Below are 24,296 nucleotides of genomic sequence, written 5' to 3' on the forward strand. Positions count from 1 at the left end.
TCCTCCGAGGGGAGAGATGAGACCCCTGGTTCTGATGAGATGGGTGAGGATGGTTCCCTGGAGGTCTCCTGCGGATCACCCACTGGAGTGACTAGCGGTGGCCACTCACTTGTGGGTGGTGGATTCGGTGGAGCTGACCCCCAGGAGACCATCAATCTCCACTGACCCCTTGGGTCCCACGACGGCTGTCGTCATCGCTGTATGACATGGGTCGACGTGCCACTCTGAAGGAACTGGGATCTTTAGTGCCTGGGTCCTAAGAAGGAAAGGATGTTCTGGATAAACAGTTCCTGTCCAAACGATGGATTTGGATTCTAGACCTTTGCTATGGTGTGAAAGCGGATGTTTTCTCGGTGACCTTCAGCAGATCACGTCTCAAAGGAATGGATTCAAGTTGTCACCACAGCTTCTTTCTGATATTCTCAGGAAAGATGGCCTCACTTGGTACCTATCTCTGCTGGGGCTCAGGAAACCTCCAGTCTCAGCTTGCTATCCTAATTTCCATAAGGACTCCTCCAACATGAGCACAGGGGATTTATGAAGGATGGGATGGGCGCGGGCACAGGTGTAATTTTGCGGACCCTTTAAGGTATGCCCAACACCTCACCCGGCCCCTTAACGGGACCTACCCGCCCGATGGGCGGACCAGCCCGGAGCACTTTGAGGAAACTCTTTGAGCCATTGGCGGGATCTTTCTGTGTAATTTCTAGACTTTCTATCCTTGAAGTCCTCAGACCCACCTTCTTAGTTCAGTTCCTTTAAGGGGAAGAACACGGAAGGTGCTGGCCCAAGAACTACCCCAGAGGCCCCAGGAGTTAGCCCCAGAGCCTTCAGCCCTAGAAGCAGAGTCTCAGGGTAAGGGCAAGAGGCAGAAGTCTCCTGAAAGCCTTTTCAGCATCCTTGAGGGTTCAGGATCCATCACCCTGTTGGCCTAACAATAAAGAACGGCGGTTACCCACCCCTGGCTGTCCCCCTGGGCCAAGAGAAGCTGGTACAGTCTGAGAAGCCCGAGGTTACCAAAAGGGAATTCCTTGAGAAGGTTTCGATAGGAATACAATCCCCCCCAGACATCTCTTCCGGTCCCTGGGCATTGCTTTCCAGACAAGCCGACAGGAAGGAAATATCTTGGAAAGAGCTCATCCAGACGAATTGCGGCCGACCTCTAAGTAGGATCCTTCTTCGTCTAAGGGATTGGTTGTAGAAAAGAAATTTCAAAGTGGCCAAAACTACTAGACCTAAACAGACCCGGCAAGTCTCCAAGTAGGATCGATTAAACAACATTCGCTGCTTTGGTCCCTGGCCAATTCTGAGCAGGACATTCTGCCCAAGCTCTATAGGCCCGCTACTAGTTCAAATCAATCACATAAGAGAGGTTGGAAGCGATTCCAGAAGGTTGCCAGTCGTTAGAAGGGGAGCTCGGCATTACCAATTCAGACTTCAGCCCCCAGGCCTCCGCCTGAGCCCCAGAGTGTGGTTTCTCACCATGGGCGTGGAGGCAGCCAGGTGTTTTCGTTATTTGGGCCGAGTGTTCCAGGTATCCACCTATTTGTTCTCCTTCCCAGCCACAGCCAAGCATCAGCACCAGCTTCTTCCAGAGACTCAGTGTCCCTACATTGCCAGAGCTCTCTGCGCCCTTACAATTTATCAAATTTTTCTCTCAGAGTTTGCCAATCTATGCCTATTAGGCAGAGTTAAATACAGTCAAAATAACGTAAAAATTCTTCAGCCCAGCTTACTGGAAATCAAAATTTCTGAAACTTAGTTTGTGAAGAAACAAGAGCAAAGCCAAACAAGCAAAAGCCAGGTTTGTCTTGGTGGTTCGCTTCATTGCCTAATAGCTGGCTGCAGCTTCCTTCAAGTCTCCTGCAGTGGATGTTATCAGCTGGTGAATTAGGTACCCTTCCACTGTTCATCTTCCATGCGTCGCCCATGTGGAGTCGTGCCCCTGGTGTATCTTCATGGTGGGCCTCATCCCCTCTTCCCCTCCAGGGGCCCACCCCACAGTCCCCCTCCTCCATGTACACTTATGGTCACCGGATCTTTCTCTGAACCACCTTTGTTCCCCCTCCATAGGATGCTCCAGATTGTCACGCAGCCCATAGTGGGTGGGGGCCACTTAAATGTCCTGGAGAGCCCTGCAAGACCCAGCAACACCGGCGACTTTCTTCCAACACAGGCGGACAGGATGTGGCCGGACTTAGTTCCCGTATGCCCAGTCTCGCAAATTCGTGGAGGCAACATGCTACTCTCAGACTACAACAACAAGCTCTCAGACTTTTGGCAATGGTGATCTCTTCTCTGGCGGTTTCTGTCTTCAGCACATCCCGGACTTCTCAGCCAGATTCGATCTCTTGCCTCACGGGATGGCAATGTACAATCCCCTTAGTCTCAGGCTATCTGTAGTGGTGAGGATTTTCTGAAGTCTGGCACCTTGCTGCGATTCTGTCAGACCCCTCAAAGAGCACTTCACACTTTTTTTTTCTTTGAGCACTTTCCTTCAGGCCTCTCTTTTCAGGACTCTCTAACAGGGGATTTCCTCTTTATACTTTCTTTATCAGGCCATCCCCTGAGACTCTCTTCCACAGTCATTCAGAAAACTCCCTTTTTGTTTTTCCGTTTTCCCATCATTGCTGACAACATTTTCCGACAAATTTGGATTTCCATCTCTACATCCTCGATGCTCATCATTGACCCACGCACAATCTTTTTTTCCCTCTCTTTTGATCTCTTTGTCTCACATTCTGGCACGGGCCATTCATTTTCTCATTTTCATCACGGATTGCTCCGCTCCTTCCTAGCCTTCCATTGACTGCTTTTCATGCTCAGTAGCTCAGAACTTTTAGTGTCTCAGTTGAAGTGAAATGTTTTCCACTTGGCGTGTTTTTGATTTGGGCAAGTTTTAAAACTGGATCCTTTACAAATTTTGATCATTTAGTTTTTGATTTTTGTACATTTCTGTTTTATTGATCCTGGTAAGTCTTTGTACATTCTGTCTTCGTCATCCTGCTATTTCCTACAACTTTTGTTCTTAAATAAGTATCATGTTACATTATGCGGCAATAACATCACAAAGCATTTGTTATGAGGCGTTTTTAAGACATGTTTTTCTCCTAAAACAATCACATCACTCGCCTCCTCCCTCTGGATCTGAACTTGAAACATCCGTCCCTAATCCTGGGATCCGTCTACTTGACTGAACTGTTCATTTTCATTATTAACTGTTAAAACCTGATTTTTATATATTGTTACTTTAAGTTGGCAAGAAGAGTTTCTGATCTGTTCTTTCTGCATTTCATTTCACCTTATCCTTATTTTCTCTAGGGTAGGGGGCTAGCTAAGAACCTTCCTTTCTTTTTCTTTCCATCCTTGTATCTCAAACCAATCTTCACCATCTATTCAGTTTTCTTACAACTATTCTATCTTATGAGCTGAACAGAATCCTAACTGAGCACTTTTTTGGATGAACAGAAGCTGCTCAGGTACTACTTGCATAGGACTAAACAAATCAGAATGCAGACCAATTGTTGCAGTCCTATGAAAAGAAACTTGTTTGGTCTTCTTCCAACAAGTGACCTTATCTAGATGGTTGAGTATTCTGACATTCCTATACTCTCTCTCTCTAAAACACAAACAATCTTCTTCAAAGCAGCCATCCACACACCAGAGTCTATCCACTTCTGCCTCCTCTATCCACTTTCCCACTGACACTATTTATTATTTTACTCAGGCCGCATACTCAGCTACCTTTGTTGGCCATTTACTCATGGATTTGGGCTCAGAGATAGGGGCCAGTGGCCAGTCATAGTTCCTCAGAAGTTCGTGTTCCACAGCCACCGGGGGACAGGTGCTAGGGGTAGCGGTCCCATCCCAGCATGGTGAAATGAAGAAAGAAACATTTTTAAGTTATGTACCTACCTACCATAGCGATGTTTGTGTCTTCTTCTCGCCCTTCTTTTCTTCCTCCCTCCCTCCCTCCCCCTGCCTGGCCAGATCTTGGATGTTTCATCTACACTTCCTCTGGAACGCATTGTTATGAGAGGCTCTAGGAACCATGGTTCCTAATTTAATTAGGATAGGATAGTCTTTAGCAGGGTAGCTTTTAGCAGGGGTCAGAGAGCTTCCTTGCATCCCTTGCATCTGGGGATAGGGTTGCCTCCCGAGGGGAGTTCTCGGCTCGTTCGAAAATAGCGAGGCAAGTGCGAGTGCCGAGGGGATCGGATCCGAACCCAGAAAGAGAGAGAGAAGACAACTAACATGGAACGTTATGGTAGGTACATAACTTCTAAATTTTGCTTCTTGTTCTAACACCTGTAAGGTGAGTCTTTGAGCTTCAAGCTGTCATGGTGGGCCAAACCTACCTGATTTTCTGCAGAGACACATTTGTTTTCACACTAATCCTTCTTTCATGTCAAAACTGGTTTCTGAATTTACCTGGAATTAAGCCATCAGTCTCCCAGTTTTCTTTCTGGAATCTAAAATTGAGGGAGAGAAAGTTCTGAATATCGTGTATATGTACATGCAGCTCTGGTACTTCCTTGACAGAACTAAGCCCTTTAGGAAATACTGAAGAGCTGTTTATTTCCTTTTCTGGGACAAGGAAGGCTTAACCTGTCTCCAAGCAAATGATTGCTCATTGATTGTCCTCTGCTATTGTATTTTGTCACTCCCACCATGGCCACAGAAGGCTAAGGCACATTCCACCAGGGCCTTATTTTGTCTTTGGTGGCATATTGAAAAGGAGTAGACTCAATGGGAATTCTTGAGGCAGCAGTCTTATCTTCTGTTTATACCTTTACAAATCACAAGAGATTAGATTCTTTCTCAAGTTACAGAGCAGGCTTTGCAAGGACCATTCTCTAGGGGTTTCTGTATCCTTATCCTTCCTCTTCCTAGGTAGGGTAAGTGTTGAGAACCTCCACATATGCCAGTGAGGCATTGTAAATGATGAACATAATACAGTTGTGCAAGTCCAGCTTATCTGTAATAGTAGGTGATTGAATTTCACACACTCTCAGTGGCAGCACCCACTCACCAAAACCCCTTTTTGAATATAGTTCAGTGGTATCCAATCTTGTTGTGTTGTTGGCTGGTTTTAGTTATTTGTGTTGTTATTTTGTGGCTGCTAATTGGTTAATTTCTGATAATTCTTGCTTCTAGTCCTTTTTAGTTCATTCTACTTAGCACTAAAAGCCTGAATAACTGACTTTCTTTGACAGGGGTTGCTTCCTTGGATGGGAGAGGCTTAGCCGATCTCCTATCACAGAGAGTCAGAGGAGGGGATTTTGAGTTCTGAAAAACTGCCAGTATGGATTTGTGCAGACACAGAACCCATACCTTCTTGAGGCAGTGTGAAATTTGAACATCTGCTGTTGCAGGCAAGTAGGACTTGCACAACTGTATTATCTCTGGCCTTTAAAGTCATATTAGAAGATCAGAAAGAGGAGTGCTTTCTTATCTATTCCAGAATAGAAAGATTTCAAATACTTGATCTCATGTAGTTAGTGATAAGTTATATTTTCATAGCATTTGTTTATGTATCTAATAATGTAAGCAGTCTTAAATAGTTCAGAAATTCTATAGAAAATCAGTTTGTCTAGGAGGCATACTTTTCAACTGCCCAGAATTTTGCAGAATCTCTAAATTTTTGCCTCATATCTTTGGTCTTTACCTAATAAAATGTGTGTTTTTGTAAATCATTGAGGACTGAAATAATGATAGGCATTGAGTTTCAGACATTATATCCTACTGAAGATGCATTATAATGTAAACACCATTATTCTTTCCACTTTCATAGTTTAAAAGAGCAGTGTTTAAAATCTGTCCCTGCCTTTGTTTCCGTATTAATTTTGGCTTTGTCCATATTTCTTGCACTGAGATACTGAGAGGTAAACTAGGAGGAGCAAGTCTAAATCTGCAAGCAAAAATCATTGCACTATGTCTAAATTATAGTGGTTGAGAGCTGTGATTCTGTGTGTTGCCTGTTTGTATAGAGTATTTTGAAGTGTTTAGATGGCAAGTTGATACAATTTAGTATTATCCCAAATGTTGTGACTTGGCAATAGGCAGTGCTAGATAACTTAAAGTTTAGTTCTTGCAGTAAGATATCCTTAGGAGTAAATAAAAGAAAATCTGAAATGTTATCATCAATTCTGTGAAATATAGCTTGATTTCTGATCACATACCTCACTATTTTTTCACATTATTCAAAACAAAACAGCACCAGAGACAACTGTATGATTGCCATTTCTACTCTGGATTTCTAGAGTAATATGAGAAAGGCAAAAATATAATTGTATTTCTTTGTGAAATATTTTTTTTCTTTGTATCAGGTTTATTTCACTGTTTATTTTTTTAAATTGTTTATTTAGCTCTGGACGGATCCGAGCACTTGCATCCTATACCCAAGAAGGAAGAGCTTCATTTTCGTACTCGAAGCAGAAGAGTGAAGAAAGTCCTAAGGTTACTGTCTTTGAACTTGCATATTGCCTGTACTTGTGATTGTGTACACGTTTGTTCATGGGTTACTTCCTCCCGTGCTGACTTGTTTCATTTAGGTCTAAATACAAGTTCATTGAACTGAATATTACAAAAGCCATCTGCTTTGTGTTTTATTGAAAGCAATGTATTTTAACATTTATGTTGAACTTGAGCAGTTAACGATTAGATAAGTCAGCATAAGCATGCAATAATGCCCAACAGCATGTGCGCTGTTCTGTAAATAAAATACTCCTGTTGGTGTTCTGTGACACTGGACCTCTGCACCCCTAGAAAGGCATTGTTTACACAATAACACACACTCTTGAGGACATTATTGAGCTTAGAGAATGGGCAGTCTGTTAAATTGTTTTGTTTGTGTTTTTGAGAGTAAGCTTGAATTTTATGAGTGGGGCAATGGCAGCATTTGCATTCCCTGATAAAATAATAAGGTTGATTAGGAGGCTATATTAGGGATTGGAAGTGAAAATTGAAGTGGAGGAATTCCTTGTTGATGAGCTCTGTCTGAATAGAGGAACTAGGCAGTAATATCCTCTTTCCTTTTTGTTATTTGCTTTATATCCATTGGTAAAGAAAATAAGAGACCCAGAAATTCAAGGATATAGTTGGTATGATAATCAAGAAAAGTTGGCTTTATTTGCAGATGAAATTATTTTGTACCCGATAAAACCAGAAAAGGACATTTCTGTGTTTTGGAACATTCTGAGGCAGTTTTAAGTGTTTTCGGGATACAAAAGTAATGCAGGTAAAACAAAGGCATTAGCTATAAACTATGTACCCACACATGAATTGGTTCAACAACATGCATATTTATGGGGACATGATAAAATGAAGTATTTAAATTCTGAATCTCTGACTGTATATATGCCTCTGTACAGAAATGTTTTTGTCATTTGTTGTATTTGTACTGTTATGTTATGGAGCTTTACTCCCTGGGCCTCCTGTGTAAATGGACCTTGTCCCAGTCGGACTTTCTTGGTAAATAAATGTAAAATAAAAAAATAAAATAAATAATAAATAGGAGTATGGATTACAAATGATTCTGTTATGGCAGCTAAGGATATGTGGGAAGAGACTAAACAAAAGATAACAGAAAAAATTAATAATTGGAAGCTCTGTTTTATGGATATGGATAGCAGTATACAAGCACAGGTCAGGTATTTTTTTTATCAACTAGAGGAGAAGTTCTGGATATAAAGAGTTAAAGGATTTTATCTGGGAAGGGAAGAGGACAAGAGCCAAGTGGAATAAGTTGATCCTTCCAATAGAACAAGGTGGTTTGGGATTATGTGATTTGAAGAGGTATTTCAGAGCTATACAGTTAAGGCTCATACACATAACACAAGCAGAAAGCTATAATTCAAAATGGAAAGTGATGATGAAACAAGGGGAAAGACAAGAAATAAGGAGAGACTGAGATTTTGGATGCAGAACCTTAAGGGTAATGATAACCGTATGGAATGTATTCATAAAGTAGCAAACATTATTCTAAGAACTAAGCCAACACAAGAATGGAGAAAGATGATTCTGCCTTTAGGGATGACTACAATTAACAGTACAGAGAATAGGCAAGAGGGGGCTAGAATTTCCTTCAGAAAACTGGCAAAGGAACCAAGGTATTGGGAGAAAATAATTAGAGAGGGAACAATAAAGAATGGAAAGAGGCCAATAATTAATTTGGACTGCAGGCTAGAGATAGCATTCCCTGTCAAGGATCGATATCAGAGTATAGGCAAAGAGCAAGGAATGGAAGGATTGTAAGTGAAAGACTGGCATTGTTAGAATATTCATAGACTCTAGAACTGAAGCTGCTGTTAGAAAAGGGATAATTAGTAGAGTATATAAAATATTGTATGATAGCTATAGGAATCCATCAGAAGAGTTTAGAAAGGATTAGAAAGAGAGATTGGATAAGCAAGACAGAAATCGAAATAGTTACCCTCACTCTAAGCTGCTAGGTGTCATAATTGATGAAAACTTAAAATCTGAGCTACAGTTGCACAATAACATCAGAAAGACTCACAAAAAACTCGGACTTCTTTATAGGCATAAACATTTTGCTCTCCCTCCATACAAAACAAGTACTTGCCTCCACCTGTCTCCTTCCTTCTGTTGTCTATGATGCCCCATTTCTAACCAGCCTCCCATTCTCCCTCAAAACTAAACTAGAAATATGATATAAAAAATAGCCAAATTTTCAACAAACACCCCCCATTCCACCCACAACTGCACACCTCTAAAAATTCTAAACTGACTCAAATTCCCCAGCTATCTTACATATCTCCAACTAACTACCACACACAAAATACTTGCTAAACCACATGATTGCCCTGCCCTAAATTCCTTATTCTCCCACTATAATCCCAATAGGTCCCTACAATCAGAAAACTAGCACCTCCTCCAAATTCAGAAACCAAACTACCTGCTGGTCAACTAATGTACTCCTGGATTATAGCTAAAACCTGGAACAGCCTTCCTGTAGCCATTCACACCACTCAGTGCACTGTTTCCTTCAAAGCAGCTTTGCACACTCACCTCCACTCTAATTTGATTTGTAACTGCACCAAGCCTCCTCCTTCCACGACTTAGTTCTTAGTGCCCTCTTATTATTCCCATGATCTCCTATTTCAACTCACATTCTTCTCTTGTCCATCTCAAATACACTACCTCAGTACACTCCCTCTCTCTCCTTGACCCTTTACTATAAGCAATTTTCTATCCTGTCATCTATCTCTAGTTGTGTAATTATTCATTATTTACTTTCACCCCATCACCTTTACTGTAATCACTATCAAATTCTTACCAGTGCTTTCTTATACCTTCCTCCCTTTTCCTCTTACATACTATAACTCCTGTAACATGGCTGCTAACAGTCTTTTAATGTATTTTTAAGCCTCTGTTCCCTCCTATAATACGATTGCTATGCATTTGATATCTACCCATACTACAGTGTCAACAGTAGTTGTACTATATTGTGATCTAGTTGTGCTTTATATACTCTAAATGTGCTACTTTGTAACAATTTTCCCTCTGTGCTTTGTATACTCTAAATGTTTTTTGTGGTGCTTTGTTTTTTCCAAGTGTCGTTTTTGTGGAGCTTTTCTCCCCAAGTCTCTATTGAAAATGGTCTCTGCTTGCCTCCGTGGACTTTCCCGGTAAACAAATGCCAATAAATAAGTAAATAAAGAAATAATTCACAAAGAAATAATGGGAGGATATGTGTATGGCTCCCAAATATGCAACAAAGTCTAGAAGCATTAGGATCTTTGTTGGAAGTGTTTATGTAGGTATTTTTATACCCCAACCATACTCCCCAAATTTTTTTCCACATGGAGATTGCAACTGTTGGCAGTGTGATAGGGAAGAAAAAGGTAATTGTGAACTTGGAAACTTCTCTCAGAAATACTGGGTTAACAGATTGGTGTAACTAAACAAATTTTTTTGAGCTCTTATACAGAATCAAAATTACCTAGACATAGTACTGCCTTGCCTAGTTTAATTCTGGTTTATGCCAAAATAAAGCTACTTGAAAATTGAATTTAAAAGTCTAAACCAAGCAAATTAGAAGAAGTGAGTATAGTAACAGAGATAAAATAACTGGAAGTCTGATCTTTAGAAAAGGGTAGGAGCAAATTAACTAGAAAAAGTGGGAATTGTGGGAACAATACTAGCAGAATAATGTTTTGAAGGGGGAATGAGGTTTAAGGGAAGCCAGGAATTGAATGAGCTTATATGTAATGCCCGATTGACAATGACTGTGTAGAAGATTATATGCAATATATAGTGTTTATAACTGATATGTCAATATGGTTTGTTTTCAGTTATATAAATGTATGATTGCATTTGTCATAAGTGATAATTCAATAAAGACTTTTTTGATTTAAAAAAAAAAAAGGAAAGATGGATGGATTAAAGTCAGTCAGTAATGCCAGACATTTAGAGTTTCTTACCTCACAGATGTTTAAATTGCTGATGGACTGCATGTTGTAGTCAGCAATGTCTCTCCCTCTCTCTCACTTACACACACACACACACACACACACACACACACACACACACACACACACACACACACACTTTACATTTTGGTTTTATGCTCACTAAACAGTAAAGCATCTGTTTGCTTGTTTTACTGCCTGAGCCTCACAGCTGCATAACATGCTACCGTGAAGTGGTGAACATATTTTTCAGCAGGCCTTACTTCTACTTTAACACCCTGCTGGAGAACATTTGCTCTCCATCAGGTTGGAAATGTACAGGTTGCCCATTCTCAAAAAAATAATTAACTTACAAGGATATGTCATTGTTTTGCATGGAGTCAGGCCCCTCTGCATTTCTTGCACAGATAGGGTAGTCACAAGTAGTACACTAACTCTGAGCTTGCATAAGTTCAGGGAAGAGGGATATGAATACCTTGTTCCTCCTCAGTGGTAAGTCTTATAGTTGGAATAATTAAGTCAGAGAGTCGTCATTGGGGGTGAATCCCTGCAAAATGATTTGCATCAGTTTTAGTTCTCCTAGATGTTGGAGGATACTATTTTTTAAAATGTCAGTTACTGGTGAGTGCAGTTTTAAACTGTTTTAGTAACAGTAATCTAACTGACGTTTTGCTGATTTCAGGTAGACCCCCCCATACACACACTCACACCCCTTTTTTTAAATTTTCTTTCTTTTTTTTGTACAACCTGTTCAGTACTTTCTTTGTGTGTTTGTGGAAAAAAGCATGTTTTGTAGGACATAAAATGAAGCAAAGTCTGTGTCTTGTTTTTCAGAGTGGAGGTTCATTAGGGACTGTGTACCACCTGCAGAGAGCACTTCCTGGTGGGATTGTATTGATGGAACTTGCATTCCAGGTAAGAAGATGCTCAAACTGATGCCAGTGATATATGAAAAGGTAAACAAGTAAGACCATTATGGTTGTATTGTAGTAATGAATGGTCATAATATGTGCTAAATGAAAGCTGATACCATGACTAGTCATATGCTTCTCTGTGTCATGGCAACCAGTCAGATGACTGTCGTATTTCTGTACAATATGAAGGTAAAAATGAGTACAGAATAGTGGATAGTGTAAGATAAATCTATCAAAGTAGTTTAGAATGGCTAGAGTAAAGAAGCAGAAGATGAAATATGCTGATACCATGAAACGTTTACTGTAACAGGCAACTGAGTGAGACCACATCACATACTGCCTGTATTAATGTTAAAACTCAGCTTTAAAGCTATTCTGTATATCCCCTTAAAGTAAAATAATACACAGATGCTGTACTGCAGCAAATACTGTATTATAGTTGTACATGTTTTCTGATAAAGACTATTGTTTTTTTCACATCTTTATTAAGTCATCACATTTTAAACTGCAACATAAGGTTACTTATTTAATAGAAAGGCAAACAAACTGTATTAATAGTTTCCATTATTATGGTTATTAAGTAGGAATGCATTCATGATCTTGAAGGACAAAAATATTATTGGCACAAACATAGACCATGTAAGGTCTAAACACAAAATCCCGAATTACCTAAAAACAAATGCTGGTGATAGGGCAAAAACCCATTCCCTGCTGTGCCACTATCACGGACAACTAACTACCGTCTTTTTACTGTGTGTAAAAATCTAGTAGTTAATGCATTTGAGGTTCTGTGTTTCAACTTTCTGTGGTCGATCTTTCAGCTGTCCATGTTTTTTTTTCCTTCAGGATTCTTAGTGCATCTCCATGCAGTATACAGATATGGTTTCTTTTATTGATTTTCGGTTATTCTAGCATTATATAATTTGTTGATTTTTTTGCCTTCCCTTACACCTCACTCCTCTGCCTTAACATTATTCTGCACATATTGTTCTCCCAGATTCCATGTATTTCTATGAAATTTGATCCTTCTCTTTTCTAAAAATCCCATCACTTCTTCTGTCTCTTTTATAATATTCAAAACTTCTATCAACGTTTAGTGGAGATTTTGATTTCCATTTAGTTTATTAATTTATTTAGTTTTTTGTGTTTGTTCACTGTGTAAGTGTGCTGGTCTGTTCACCCTTTTCAGCCATGACACATGCTTAAAGAACAGGAAGTACATTAACGTCTTACTAATCAACAGTATCGTGTACAGAATGAGTAAATGGTAAAATTCATTGCGTAATTACATATTCAGTGCAGATAGGGTAAGATTAGTACAAGCCAAGATATGCATGGAATACAGTGCAGTCTTACATAAAAATACATAAACATGTACTCATATTGATATATAAAATATATAAGTATAAAATGCCACATTATGAGGTTGAGAAAAGTTTTTTAAAAGTACTCTATTGTCTATGATATAGGGTGGTATGTTACATTGTCATGGTAGCAATTTCAGGTACGTTCTGTAAAGAGATGCTCTTTAAGTGCATCTTTGAAGCTTGTAATGGTTTCTAGGTTTTTGATGTCTGTAGGCACTCACCTACAGCAATTTTACATGAATGGCATATTAGACAGAAATTGATGCCCTGTGTACTTATGAATTCATAATGTTGTCTTATAAAGGTAATTTCTCTCTTAGAAGGGGGCAGTGAACCTTGTAAATTCGAGTACTTAGAAGAAAAGTGGTTCTCTAAGGCACTGAAGGCAATTTGTTTTTTTTTTTTTTAGCAAATTACAGTGGTGCATCAAAGGGTCTGCTATCAGAATGAATCTGCAAATTTTATTCTTAGCCGTATGTATTTTGTGAGTATTGTGGATTAAATGCATTATGAATAAAGGAAGGCCATATTCCAACTAGGGTGTTAAAGTATTTTTGGCATTGGCCCTGTGAGCAATGGGTGGAAGGAGGTGACTGATCTTGTAAGTTTTAATTGAGCAAGGTCTTTATTAGTTATAATTCCTGTATGTGTGGTAAAGGAGAGATTTTGGACAAGTACAACCTATGAAGTTCTGTTTTGATGATGTCACTTTTCATTCTATCCTCAACCTGTGGGTTCATTTCTTATAGTTGGAACCAACTCAGCTGCTGCAATAGCTCGTGAGAATAAAAAACCTCTCAAGCTCATCCCTTAGCCACAATGCACCTATCTCAGTTACCTCCAATCTCGTTTGCTGCTTTGTGAGTTAGACATGGTGCCATTTCCTCTCAAGCAGATAAGTGTTTTCAGTTGTTTGTTCCTTAATTCTAAATTTCTTTACTTTTCCTCTTAAAATAACTATTCCTTATCTGTTTCTTTTCGTAATAATAAAGTCTTCTTAGATAATATTGTTAGTATCACTTTTCCCCTTTCTTCTTTCCTATATACTTGGTGTAGCTCTTGAATATCATTTTTGATATTTCCTTTCTTCTCCAACTAACCTAACATTAAAATAAATAAATAACTTTCAACTTCTTATGTCTCTCTTACCTTTCCTCTAGTAAGCTCTTGGTTGAGAGAACGTTTTGTGTGTGTGTGTGTGTGTGTGTGTGTGTGTGTGTGTGTGTGTGTGTGCGCGAGCGCACACGCGCGCTTCTAAAGTGAAAATGGCAGATAAGGAAAAAGGCCCAGCGGGCTTCAAACTCTAAATTGTGATCATAAGATCCCTTACTCGGACACACATTCTCTTTGCTTTTACTAGAAAGGCTTACCCAGACTCTACTACACTTTGCTGTGAAGGAAAGGTTAGTTTGCTTTTTATTTGTTGTATTACTTTATTGCCTTTTTCTATTTTTGAATACTGCGATTTGTTTTATTTACCTTGTTTTTTACTCGTATTCTGCTTTTAACTGCATATTAAAACTTGAAAAGAGACCACAGCTCTGTCTCTTGTGAGTCGGGCAAAAATGTTTTTTTCCCCACCCTCCCACCTGGTTTCTGTAATGTTCTTAAACACCACTGTCTTTCTAGTTGCCTTCCCCTTATATTTGACCATATATCTCATTTCCTCTCTGTTTTTACTGGCTTGTGTGAGTAAGCACAAAATTATCATTTTGTGAGATCACTCCCCTTCAGCTATTTAAATTTATTGGCCATTCTACTGTAGTCCATAGTACCAGAATACAAAAGTGACCACCCCCTTTCAATTCATCTTGCTGTTTTAAAAATAGTGACTCTCCACTAAAACTTAACTTTTTAGACAGGTAAAACTTAAGTTACTTACTTTCACATCTAACTCCTCTAGTGCACACTGCAGTGTTTAGGATAAACCATTTTTATTTTCATTTCACCTTTAAGCATCCCTGTGACTAGCACTTGCTTTAAAACCTGCTGGAAAGCACTAGGAAGTCTTAAACTGATACAAGCACTCAACTCTTCTTGTTAATAAGGAGAAATTAATTGTAGGCACTAAACAGCCTATAATTGCAAAGTACCTTGCTAAGGTAAGGGAAAACAACTCTTGTACTATACAAAAAAAAAGCACCAAACCAGGCATGTCCAAGGATCAGCTTCCGGTGATTTCTTCTGTCCACCTGGTGAATCTGGGCATACTGGGGCAGTGCAGCAATTGCCATATGTACACATACAACCCTCTCCTCCTACCACCCAGCACTACAACCTGCGAGAGATGCACTTACATAGCCAAACTAGAAGCAAAGCTCTCTCCACCCAAGATTGTGCTAGACAGTCAAGAGGAGAAGGTTAACACCCGTACTACACCTGAAGCAACACATAGCCCTTCTAAATCCGCAACACTATACCCACATATGTGGAGGCCCTTAACATTAACCTGCCCAAGCAACAAGGACCTCTGAAGCTGAAATGCAAACAAACACCAATCACAACCAAAGTGTCACATAGCTCACAACACCAGTGTGCCCCCCCGACAACAGCCCCTAAGGCAAGACAACTTACCCAACACTTTAGTCATAGGTGGCTCTATAGTCAGGCACACTGATATCCCACTCACCAGGCTGAACAAGTTGAAAATTATAGTCAGCTGCCAGGATCCGCCACATAGCGCATGCAGTCAAGTCACTCCACAACAAGTACAAATATGACTCTGTCATTGTCCATGTTGGAGTGAATGACTTGAGACGTACGTCCCAGGACTACATGAAAAGAGACATGGAAGAGCTTTTGGATCATGTGGCCCAGGCAGGTATGACCCTAGCCCTGAGTAGCATCCTGCTTTTGCCCAGAATGACACCATAGTACAAGGACAAAATGATTGACTTCAACAATTGACTAAGCTTCTTGTGTCATTCAAAGGGGATCCAGTATCTGTCTGCTTGGGACGACATGATCGACAGACCATGATGCTTTGCCAGAGATGGTCTGCACCTGTCACCCCTGGGATTCAGGTTACTGGCTAAGGCTCTTGCCACCCCTGTAGTGCCTTTTTTAGGCAAAGTTCAAAGGACAAAACCACCACCATAACAGGTACAAGCATGCAGAATCTGAAGGTAATGCTACTCAGTGCTAGAAGTGTAAACATCAAAATGCACTGTCTCGAGGCACTCCTAAAAATGGAGAACATCGATATCTGTGCAGTAACTGACCTGGTTCAAGGCTCCAGAGAGCACCCCTGCAATACCAGGCTACAACTCTTATCACACTTTTCGGCCACCAAACCAGGACCGAAACACTAAAGGTGGAGGAGTGTCCATATTCAGCAAGGATATTCACAACATCAGGCTAGTTGCCCAACACAGTGCATCTGAAATTCTCCAGGTGCAACTAACACTAGGTAAGACTGCAATCCAAATTGCAGCTTGCTACAGATCCCCCACCATGCCCCCAAGATTCTCACTACACCTTTCCAAACATACTGGAAAATATTAAGATACAACCAAATGCCCTAATACTGGGTGATTTCAAGTACCCTTCCATTAACTGGGAAAACTACTCTTGTACCAACAACTTTGCCCAGTGGTTCTTGGAATTCATAAATTCCAATGCCCTGGATCAACTAATTCTTAGTCCCACCTGGGGCTCTAATATCCTAGACCTGGTCATTACCAACATGGGAAATCATTGCTCCACACCTATGGTCACCCCATCGTTGGTCAGGTCTGACCATAAGCTAATCACCTTTGACATCCACATCCCACCCCCACCCCCAGTAAGGAAACCTCTGTAAAAAACTTCTCCAAAGCCAACGTCATGCTACTCAAGTCAGAAGTGACAAACTTCATGACACCCATGCAGACAGGAACTGAAAGTTCGACTGCTGAATCCTACACTAAGGCACTGTACAAGCACATCCACTCGTGCATGAGTCGTGCCATCCCAAATAGAACCAAGACTCTCTCCTCCAAAAAAAGGAAGCCAGTCTGGTGGTCCCTTGCCATAAACAAACTTTATAACAAAAGGAAAAAAACTGTTGCAAAAAAGAGGAAAATCCCAGGATGCAAAAAACTCCCTTACCAGCCTCAGTAAGAAGCTGAGTTCCCTCATAAAATCCTCCAAAGCTAGGTACAAAAATAAAATTGCCAAAGATTCCAAAGACAACTGCAAGGCATTCTATAGCTATGTCAAGAATCTAAATGGCAATGCTCAGGTCTGCTCTGAGCTACAACAGAGTGGCATTAAATATACTGATCCCAAGGATATTGCCAATATCCTGGCAGATCAGTTCAGTGCAAACTTCACCCCCTCTCACCCCCTAAAGGGCCATCTCAATACCAAAAGATTGCCAAATTGCAGTGGTAATGGCCACACGTGAAAAACGCACTATCCAAAGCTAAGAATACAGCATCCATGGGATCAGACGACATCCCAGGCTGTGTACTACATGAACTAGAAAATGAACTGGCACCTCACCTAAGTGAAATGTTTAATCATAGCCTCACCTCAGGCTTTGTGCCCACTGAGTGGCACACAGCTACAGTTATCCCATTCCACAAGGGGGGATCCACCTTGGATCCCGGGAACTAACCCCCCCATCAGTCTGACGAGCCTGATCTGCAAGGCCATGGAACATATTATCATGGAACTTATAAACAAAGACATTGTCAACCTTCAAACACTGGACCCCACGCAGTTTGGGTTCATGAAGGGCCGATCTTGTCTCCTGAACCTGATTGACTTCTTCGAATCAGTCTCCAGAGCCGTGGACAAGGGTACGGTGGTCTACACAGCCTATCTGCACCTCGCCAAGGCCTTCAACACTATCCCCCACTCTGGAATCAAAGATAAACTTACTAAGCTGGGCATTAATCCGTACGTCACTCGATGGGTTGCCAACTGGCTTACTGACAGAACCCACACTGTAAAAGTAGCCGACTCCAAATCCAGCTCCAGACAAGTGGAGTACCTCAGGGTTTAGTCCTGGGACCACTCTTTTTTGGCATCTACTTCACTGAAGTACAGACCAACACTAAGGGACTTTGGCTAACAAAGCTCGCAGATAACTGCAAACTGGGAGCCATTACTGAATCCCCAAATGATGTAGATATTCTACAAAAGGGCCTTACAGTAATAGATGCTTGGTGCCAGAGCCATGGGCTCAAGCTCAATGCCAAGAAATGTATAGTTATCCCCTTTGGGAAAAAACATGTACCCATGAATTGCCACATAGGTGGCAGTACACTAAACACCGAACATATGATAAGAGACTTAGGGACACAGGTGGACAGTAGTCTCACGTTCGATAACCACATCGCCACAACAGTCAGGCAATCCTTTTCTGGCACACCTCATTACTAAGGGCTTTTCATCCAGAAAAAAGGAGGTCATTGTCCCACTGTACTCATCCCTCATTAGACCCATTATAGAATACAATGACCATTTGGTATGTACTTCTCAAGTCATCTGTAACAACTGGAAAGGCTGCAGAAATACCTCACTAAAAGAATCACAGGCCTAAAGCAGATGCCCTATGCTGAACATCTAAAAAAACTCCACCTATACCTTGTCGCATATCGTCTACTCAGAGGCGATCTCTGCTTAACATACAAGGCCATGTCAAACCCAGAGCTGCTGGACATGCTACACTTAAAGAAATCCCAATCCCTCAGAGACACATGCTCAAGGGATCTAAACCTTGTCATCGCAATGAACAAAACATGCTGGAGGGATAGGTTCCTGACCTAGAGACTCCCCAGACTCTGGAATAGACTGCCCATACATGTCAAGCAGAATGCCTCTTTGGCCCTCTTCAAAAGGAACCTTGATGATTGGATGTGAGATAGGAAATTCACCCCGGGGATCATGTCAGGCACCCTGCTAGACAGGGGTCCAGGGAAGTAAATACTGTGAGAAGAAATAGCCAGGGAATTGTTATGGCTAGGCTTGTATAGGCCCTAGGGCTTATAGCCTAGTACCAACCTATGAACCTATTGTTTGGGGCCCCCATTTTAGAAGGACTGTCACTTCTTTAGTCATCTGGTGCTTGTGGATAGAAAAAGCAAATTGATCTTGAAAGCGTTTATATTATGTGATCGAACATGTGAAATGTTTGAACATGTAATAATCGACCGCTACATGTCAAAACTCCGTAATGCCGAACGGCAAAAAAAACCATAAAAACACCCAAACAAATCATAAAAATGCTCTAAGCAGAAGACAAGCCCCCTGCACCCCCCCACCCCCTCTGCTACTTAAATATACCAACTCCGAGTCCGCACTACAGTGCAGACAATGGAAAACTTCCATGTCCGCACTGTACAGAGATCTCCATTGAACCGTTCGAAATTCCGACATTTAGGGGTCGATTATTACGTGTTCGAATATCTCACTGTTCAGTCACGTAATATAGACCCTCTTGAAAGGACTACTTCCCTCTTCTTTTGGAGAGGTCATGTCTGGTACAACCTCCTCATCTAAAGGAAAATCACAATTGGGCATTTCTAGTCCTGCTTCTTCTTCTTCTTCTTCATCTAAAGTTTCAGAAAAAATAAAGAAGAGAAGCTCTTCAGCTTTGACTTCCCCATTGGGTCCGAGATCAAAGACGCGAAAAGCATCAGTTCCTTCTGCTTCATTGGAACTGATGGCAAAATTGCCCAAACATTTGGTTCCAACTCGTTCATCGGAACCATGGACTACTGCTTCGAAGACTTTGGATCCGGCCTTATCTTTGACTCCAAAGGGTCATGATAAGAGTCTTTCGGTACTGACTCAGGAATTTCTTTTAATTCCAAGAAATAAATATTCTCCTTCTATAGACCCCTTTCCAGACAAGCACCCTTCTCCTTTTTTTGGAAAGACCTAAGACTTCTGCTGTCATGTCAGCACATTCTTCAAGAAATCTTACTGAAGACAACGTGGAGAGGTTGATGAGAAAGATCCTTTGGGTGCAAGGTGTGACAGGGATCACCTCGGTCCCTACCCGTTGGGGTCAGGGACTTCAATTTGCAACTTCCCCTCTTCTTTTTCTCCTGTAATTTCATTGGAAGCTTTAGAGACATCAGTTCTGAGCTGTCCTGTACCAACTGTATTGGGTCCCAAGTTATTCTTTCTGCAGTGGCCGTGCATTTTTTCACTCCACAAAGACCCTTTTCTAGGAATCAATGCAGTACTGGAAAACTGTGGTTCAAGAAGTCCCAAAGGTATTGTCAGGGCACACGTTGTGCTAGTTCCCCAAGGGGCAGAGGTGGGGGGAACTCAAACAGAAGATGCTGCCCCCGTGACAGAGGTGGCCCATAAAACCAAGGGTACAGAGATTCCTTCTTTGGTAAACCCTTTCAGCGCTCCTGAAAGGAGGCCCAATTGTCTTCATCTGGAGGCAGCTGGAGGTCATTGGTCCTTGCCTCAAAGAGGCTGGCTAAAGATAACACAAGATGCATGGGCGCAGAGGATAATATCCAGAGGCTGCAAAACAAATCCCAGACATTCCACCTATTCAAAGGGAACAAGCAGCACTACAAATACAAAAGCTGCTAGAGAAAAAAGTCATCCAAGAGGTCCCACCAGACCAGAGAGGATCCAGAATTTACTCATGTTTTTTTTAATTCCAAAAAAGTCAGAGGACTGGAGACCAGTTTTGGCTCTAAGTTATCTAAACAAGTCAGTTTTGCAAACCAAATTCCGGATTGTCACGGTTCAGTCCATTCTTCCTTTTTTCGCTACAGGACAACTGGATGTGCTTGATAGATCTTCAGAATGCATACTGTCACATAAAGAGGACCTGGGTCCTCTCCTGTTTGGTATCTACTTCTCTGAAGTACAGGCTAACACAGAAGGTCTTTGGCTAATGAAGTTTGCAGATGACTGCAAACTAGGAGCCATAATCGAAACTCCTAACGATGTGGACATCCTACAAAAGGGCCTCACTGAGACAGATGCCTGGTGTCAAAGCCATGGCCTCAAGCTCAATGCTAAAAAGTGCATTGTCATCCCCTTTGGTAAAAACTCTGTACCTATGAACTACAACATAGGTGGTATTATACTTAACACCGAAAGTGTTTTAAGAGACCTTGGGACACAGGTGGACAGTAGTCTCTCCTTTGATAATCACATCGCCACAGAAAATCCTTCTACATGGCACACCTCATCACAAAAGGTTTCTCATCCAGTAAAAAAGAGGTCATTGTTCCCCTCTACTCATCACTCATTAGACCCATTATAGAGTACAAAGCCCCTTTTGGTATGTACCTCACAAGATATCTACAACAACTGGAAAGGCCGCAGAAATACCTCACAAAGAGGATTACTGGCCTCAAACAGATGCCCTACGCAGACTGTCTCAAAAAGCTCCAGCTTTACTTCGCCGCATATCGCCTACTCAGAGGTGATCTCTGTCAAACATACAAAGCTATGTCAAACCCAGAGCTGTTGGACATGCTCCACTTAAAGAAATCCCTCCGAGCTACACGCTCTAGGGACCTAAACCTTGTCACCACAATAAACAGAACATGCCGGAGGGATAGATTCCTGTCCCAGAGACTTCCCATACTCTGGAATTAAATGATCTATCTGTATCGAACAAAGCTCCTCATTAGCACTCTTCTCACCTCTGTGGCTCTGATCGACAATGGCACAGGAAAATAATTTTCTTGGGTGGCAAAAGCCAGGGTACCTTTTTGGCTGGGCTTGTATAGGCCCTAGGGCCGAAATCCTAGTACCTACCTATGAACCAGCGATCCAGAAGGTTCTTATGCTTCCAGCTGAGAGCTGGTCATTAGCAATTCAGACTACTGCCCTTTGGCCTCATCACAGCCCTAAGGGTGTTCACCAAGTGCATGGAAGTAGTAGCAGCTCACATGAGACTACAAGGATTCCAGGTATTTCCATATCTGGATGACTGGCTCATCACTGCTACAACCAGGCATCGACTGTTAGAGGCAAGAGAAAAAGTTCACCAAACATGCTATTACCTGGGCATAACCATAAATTATGGAAAATCCCATCTATAGCCATCATAAACTTTAGATTTCATAGGGACTTCCTTAAACACAAAGACCACAATAGCCTCCCTTCCCCCATCAAGATTAGAGACGATTCATTTTGAAGTCATGAAGATAATCAGCAGCAACAAGGTGCCAGCACTATTAGTTCTTCAGGCACTGGATTCCATAGCAGTGTCTATAACACTTGTTCCCTTGGCCAGATTTCACATGAGAATTTTACAATGGCTACTTGCAACACAATAGACTGGACTACATGAAAAGGGACATGGAGGAGCTGTCCAATCTTGTAGCCCAGGCAGGTATGACCCTAGCCCTGAGTAGCATCCTGCCATCACCCAGAATGATACCACAGTACAAGGACAAAATGACTGACTTCAACAATTGGTGAAGTTTCTGGTGTCATTCTAAGGGGATCCAGTATCTGTCTGCATGGGATGACATGATCGACAAACCATGATGTTTTGCCAGAGATGGCCTGCACCGTTGCCCCTGGGATTCTGGATACTGGCTAAGGCTCTAACCACCCCTATAGTGCCTTTTTTAGGCAAGGTTCAAATGTTAAATTCACCACCATAACAGGTACAAGCAAGCAGAATCTGAGGTATTGCTACTCAATGCTAGAAGTCTAAACCTCAAAATGCCCTCACTCGAGGCACTCCTTAAAATGCAGACCATCAACATCTGTGCAGTGACAGAGATCTGGTTCAAGTCTTCACAGAGTACCCCTGCATTACGAGGCTATAATTTATAGCACACCTTTCGGCCACCTAACCTGGACCAAAACACTAAAGGCGGAGGCGTGTCCATATTCATTAAGGATATCCACACCTCCAGGCTATTTGCTCAGCATAATGCATCCAAGATTATCCAAGTGCAACTAACTCTGGGCAAGACCGCAGTCCAAATTGTAGCTTGGTACAGATCCCCCACCATGCCCCAGGATTCCCACTCCTCATTTCCTAATACACTGAAAAATATTAGGGTACAACCCAACACCCTAATAATGGGCGATTTCTACTACCCCACTCAACGTTTTCTGGAATTCATAAATTCCAATGCCTTGGATCAACTTATACACACCCCCACCAGGGGCAGCAATATCCTAGACTTGGTTATTACCAACATGGGCAACCAGTGCTCCACACCAGAGGTCAATTCCTCGTTGGTCAGATCCGACCACAAGCTAATCACCCTAGGCATCCACATCTCTCCCCCACCCCCCATTAGTGAAATCACCGTAAAAAAATTCTCCAAAGCCAACTTCACGCTTCTTAAGACAGAAGTGGCAAACTTCACGACACCCATGCTGACGAACAATATAGGTATGACTGCTGAATCTTACACAAATGCACTTTATAGGCATTTACATGAGTGCATGGATCGTGCAATCCATAACAGATCCAAGATGCTATCCTCCAAAAAAGGAAGCCAATCTGGTGATCCCCTGCCATAAACAAACTCTGCAACAGAAGAAAGAAACTGTAAAATCCCATGATTGGAGAAACTCCCTGGTCAGCCTCAGTAAGAAGCTGAGATCCCTCATAAAATCCTCCAAAGCTAGTTACGAAAACAAAATCGACAATGACTCTAAAGACAACCACAAAGCATTCTATAGCTATGTCAAGAATCTCAATGGCAGCACTCATATCTGCTCTTAGTTATAGCACAATGGCACTAAATATACAGAACCAACTGATGCTAACTTTAACCCCCTCTCATCCTCTAAAGGGCCCATCAGTATACCGGAAGAATGAAAAGCTCCTGTAATCACAGCTGCACAGGTAGAAAACACACTCTCCAAAGCCAAGAAAATGTCATCCATGGGACCTGACAACATCCCAGACTGCATTCTACATGAACTGCAGAATGAACTGGCACCCCACCTAAGTACCATGTTCAATCATAGCCTCACCTCAGGCTATGTGCACACTGAATGGCGCACAGCGAGGTTATCCCGCTCCACAAAGGGGGAGCCACCACAGACCCCAAAAACTACCGTCCCATTAGCCTGACAAGTCTGGTCTGCAAGGCTATGGAATGTATCATCATGGAACTTATAAACAATGACACTGGTAATCTCCAAACTCAGGACCCCACCCAGTTCTGGTTTGTAAAAGGCAGATCATGTCTACTAAACCTGATAGACTTCTTTGAAGTAGTCACCAAAGCCATAGATGAGGGTAAGGTGGTTCACACAGCCTATCTAGATCTCGCCAAGGATTTCAACACCACCCCCCACTCTGGAATTATAGATAAACACACTAAACTAGGTATAGATCCTTGTGTCACAAGATGGGTTGTCAACTGGCTCACTGACAGAACCCACACTGTGAAAGTATTAGACTCCAAATCCAACTTCAGACCAGTGACAAGTGGAGTACCACAGGGTTCAGTCCTGGGTCCTCTCCTGTTTGGTTTCTACTTCTCTGAAGTACAGGCTAACACAGAAAGTCTTTGGCTAACAAAGTTCGCAGATGACTGCAAACTAGGAGCCATAATCAAAACTCCAAAAGATGTGGACATCCTACAAAAGGGCCTCGCTGAGACAGATGCCTGGTGTCAAAGCCATGG

At 41.7% G+C, this 24,296-nt stretch overlaps 1 protein-coding gene across 2 annotated transcripts in view; it reads left to right on the top strand.

Moving 5' to 3' along the window:
* SZT2 (SZT2 subunit of KICSTOR complex) overlaps window positions 1-24,296 on the top strand; it is a 3,556,133-nt gene that overhangs the window by 2,905,604 nt on the left and 626,233 nt on the right. For both annotated transcript variants that reach the window (XM_044085412.1, XM_044085413.1), the window contains exons 63-64: window positions 6,369-6,459; window positions 11,268-11,348. In XM_044085412.1, the coding sequence (XP_043941347.1) occupies window positions 6,369-6,459; window positions 11,268-11,348 (172 nt within the window). The remainder of the gene's footprint in view (window positions 1-6,368; window positions 6,460-11,267; window positions 11,349-24,296) is intronic.

Source organism: Protopterus annectens, chromosome 10.part0, assembly GCF_019279795.1.
Source record: "Protopterus annectens isolate FY-2018-M chromosome 10.part0, PAN1.0, whole genome shotgun sequence".
In the NCBI taxonomy this organism is placed as follows: domain Eukaryota; kingdom Metazoa; phylum Chordata; order Ceratodontiformes; family Protopteridae; genus Protopterus; species Protopterus annectens.